Here is a 2327-nt window from a genome sequence, read left to right on the forward strand (position 1 = left end):
AAAAAGAAAAAAGTATATGTGTTTTTTTAAAGAAGTTTTTTTTTCCTCTTCTTTTTCTTTTTTACTTAGGAAGGGGTGGAAGTGGTGGAGGAGGTTCTGATGGCAGAGGTGGTGGCCGGGGTTTGTCTGTATTTCCAGATCTCGAGGAAGAGATTCCACCAGCCCGAGGATTGAGATACTCGCTATAAGGACGAACAAATTCAAATGCAGTGGGCTGAGTGGGCTGAACACCCTGGGCACTGAGCAGGGAGTGAAGCATATTCACAGTATCTTGATAGTCTATTGTCTGGGTCGTGTTATGACCATTGGCCCCAGTGGCCCCTTTATCCAGTTTCGAATGAGAGACTCGAGTTTTACAGCTGGGCTGTGAAAAGGAAAGTCCACTTGTGTCTGAGCTATGCCCAGGCATCTGAGCCATTGTAGGAAGTGAAGAAAAGGAGAAATTTAGGGAAGAGGATTTAGTACTCTTGGCAATCTTGGTTGGATGATCAAACACTGCCCCTCCAGTCTCTTCAGAGGGTCCCCTTTTACGAGTAGAACTGGAAGAGGAAAAGGAACTAGACAAGCTATAGGTTTTATGTGCTAAGTTGCTTGTCTGGCTACTATGTTTTGGATCACCTGGACGTTTGTTCCCTGTACTAACTGGAAGTTGTGAATGAGAGTGCTTGTGTGAGTGGTGATTATGATGATGATGGTGATTAGATGGGTGAGTCTTATGCTTTTCTTTGTGCTCTCGGCTCTTTGTAACACTGTCCTCTACAGCATTGTGCTTATCAGTTGCAGCATGGACTTTTATGCGCATTTTTATCTCCTCTGGTTTTGAAGAGGCAGGCTTATCTCCACCTGCCACTGGGATTCTCATTTTGAGAGCTGTTTTGTCAGCCTTTTCCAGAAAAGGCCGCTCAGGGTTTTCTGAACCCTCTAAGGGCATTTTTAGAATGACTGTAGAATGGCTATCATGATGAGAAAGGAGATTCTGGGCAGCATATGCATACTGTGACTTCACATTGGCTTCCATGTTCTCCAGTTGCTTCTTTTGAGCAGCCAACTCTTCTGCATGCTTTGCGCGGTATTCTTTCAGTGACACTTTAGCTGACGGCACACTCTTACTACTCTGCTTCTGGGAAATAAATGCATTTGAACCATCCTGTGGTAAGGAATGATCAACTCCTATAAGTGCTAAATTGTCACTAGTCCGATGACCCTGAGTAGGTTCTAGTTTGAAAGAAGGTTGGGAGGACAGCCAACGCTCTCCAGGCAACATCTCCACACTGGTTAAGTTGCTGGATGATTCTTCGGAGACTGGGAGGGAAGGCACTGCACTTGCGGTAGAAGATGTTGACATGCTCATTAAACCTGCAATGGTCGTATCTGAAGAGCTCTGGGAAATCATATTAAGGATTCTCTGCTCTGAAGTGTTTTCATCTGTTCCTCGGTCATCTGCTTTTGTTTTCTGGGCAGCCTGGCATGCCTGGAATGAAGCAAATGGTGTCTCTTCACTTCAGGTAACTTATTAAATAAAAAAACATTGAGATGAGTAGATTGTACTGGCAGCAACACTGGAAGTTCTGGATAGGCCACAGGCAGGAGGCTTTCCTAACATGAAAGCCAGTAAACATTACCATCAAAAGAATATTTTAAAACCTTCAATTGTCGGCGCGGTGGCTCACACCTATAATTACAGCACTTTGGGGGGCCGAGGCAGGTGGATCACGAGGTCAAGGTATCAAGACCATCCTGGCCAACATGGTGAAACCCCATCTCTATTAAAAAATACAAAAATTAGCTGGTCGTGGTGGCACGCGCCTGTAGTCCCAGCTACTTGGGAGGCCGAGGCAGAAGAATTGCTTGAACCCAGGAAGCGGAGATTGCAGTGAGCCAAGAATGCACCATTGCACTCCAGCCTGGTGCCTGGTGACATAGCAAGACTCTGTCTCAAAAAAAAAAAAAAAAAAAAAAAAGCTGGACATGGTGGCAAACGCCTGTAATCCCAGCTATTCAGGAGGCTGAGGCAGGAGAATTGCTTTAACCCGGGAGGCGGAGGTTGCAGTGAGCCGAGATTGCACCATGGCACTCCAGCTTGGCGACAGAGCAAGACTCCGTCTCAAAAAAAAAGTCACATACATGAAATCTATGCCTTCTGCTTATGATTATAGTTAGTCCATAACAGAATTCTAGAAATTTTGGTGAGATTTTATGCTTTATAAAGTAAAAGATGAACTATGCGATCTCAAGCCTACTTCTTTTTGTTGTTGTTGTTTTTGGGTTTTTTTTTTTGAGACAGAGTCTTGCTCTTTTTCCTCGCTGGAGTGCAGTGGTGCAATCTC

The 2327-nt window shown here is 44.7% G+C and overlaps 1 protein-coding gene across 2 annotated transcripts in view; it reads right to left on the reverse strand.

Moving 5' to 3' along the window:
* Positions 1-15: 15 nt before the first annotated feature.
* The window catches only part of CCNT1 (cyclin T1), a 24730-nt gene continuing 22418 nt past the window's right edge, over positions 16-2327 (reverse strand). Inside the window, exon 9 of one of the 2 annotated variants that reach the window (XM_017545706.2) lies at positions 16-1471. In XM_017545706.2, the coding sequence (XP_017401195.1) occupies positions 62-1471 (1410 nt within the window). In that variant the 3' untranslated portion in view covers positions 16-61. The remainder of the gene's footprint in view (positions 1472-2327) is intronic. The other variant, XR_001830157.2, reaches the window with a different exon arrangement.

Source organism: Cebus imitator, unplaced genomic scaffold (assembly GCF_001604975.1).
Source record: "Cebus imitator isolate Cc_AM_T3 unplaced genomic scaffold, Cebus_imitator-1.0 Scaffold181, whole genome shotgun sequence".
Classification (NCBI taxonomy): domain Eukaryota; kingdom Metazoa; phylum Chordata; class Mammalia; order Primates; family Cebidae; genus Cebus; species Cebus imitator.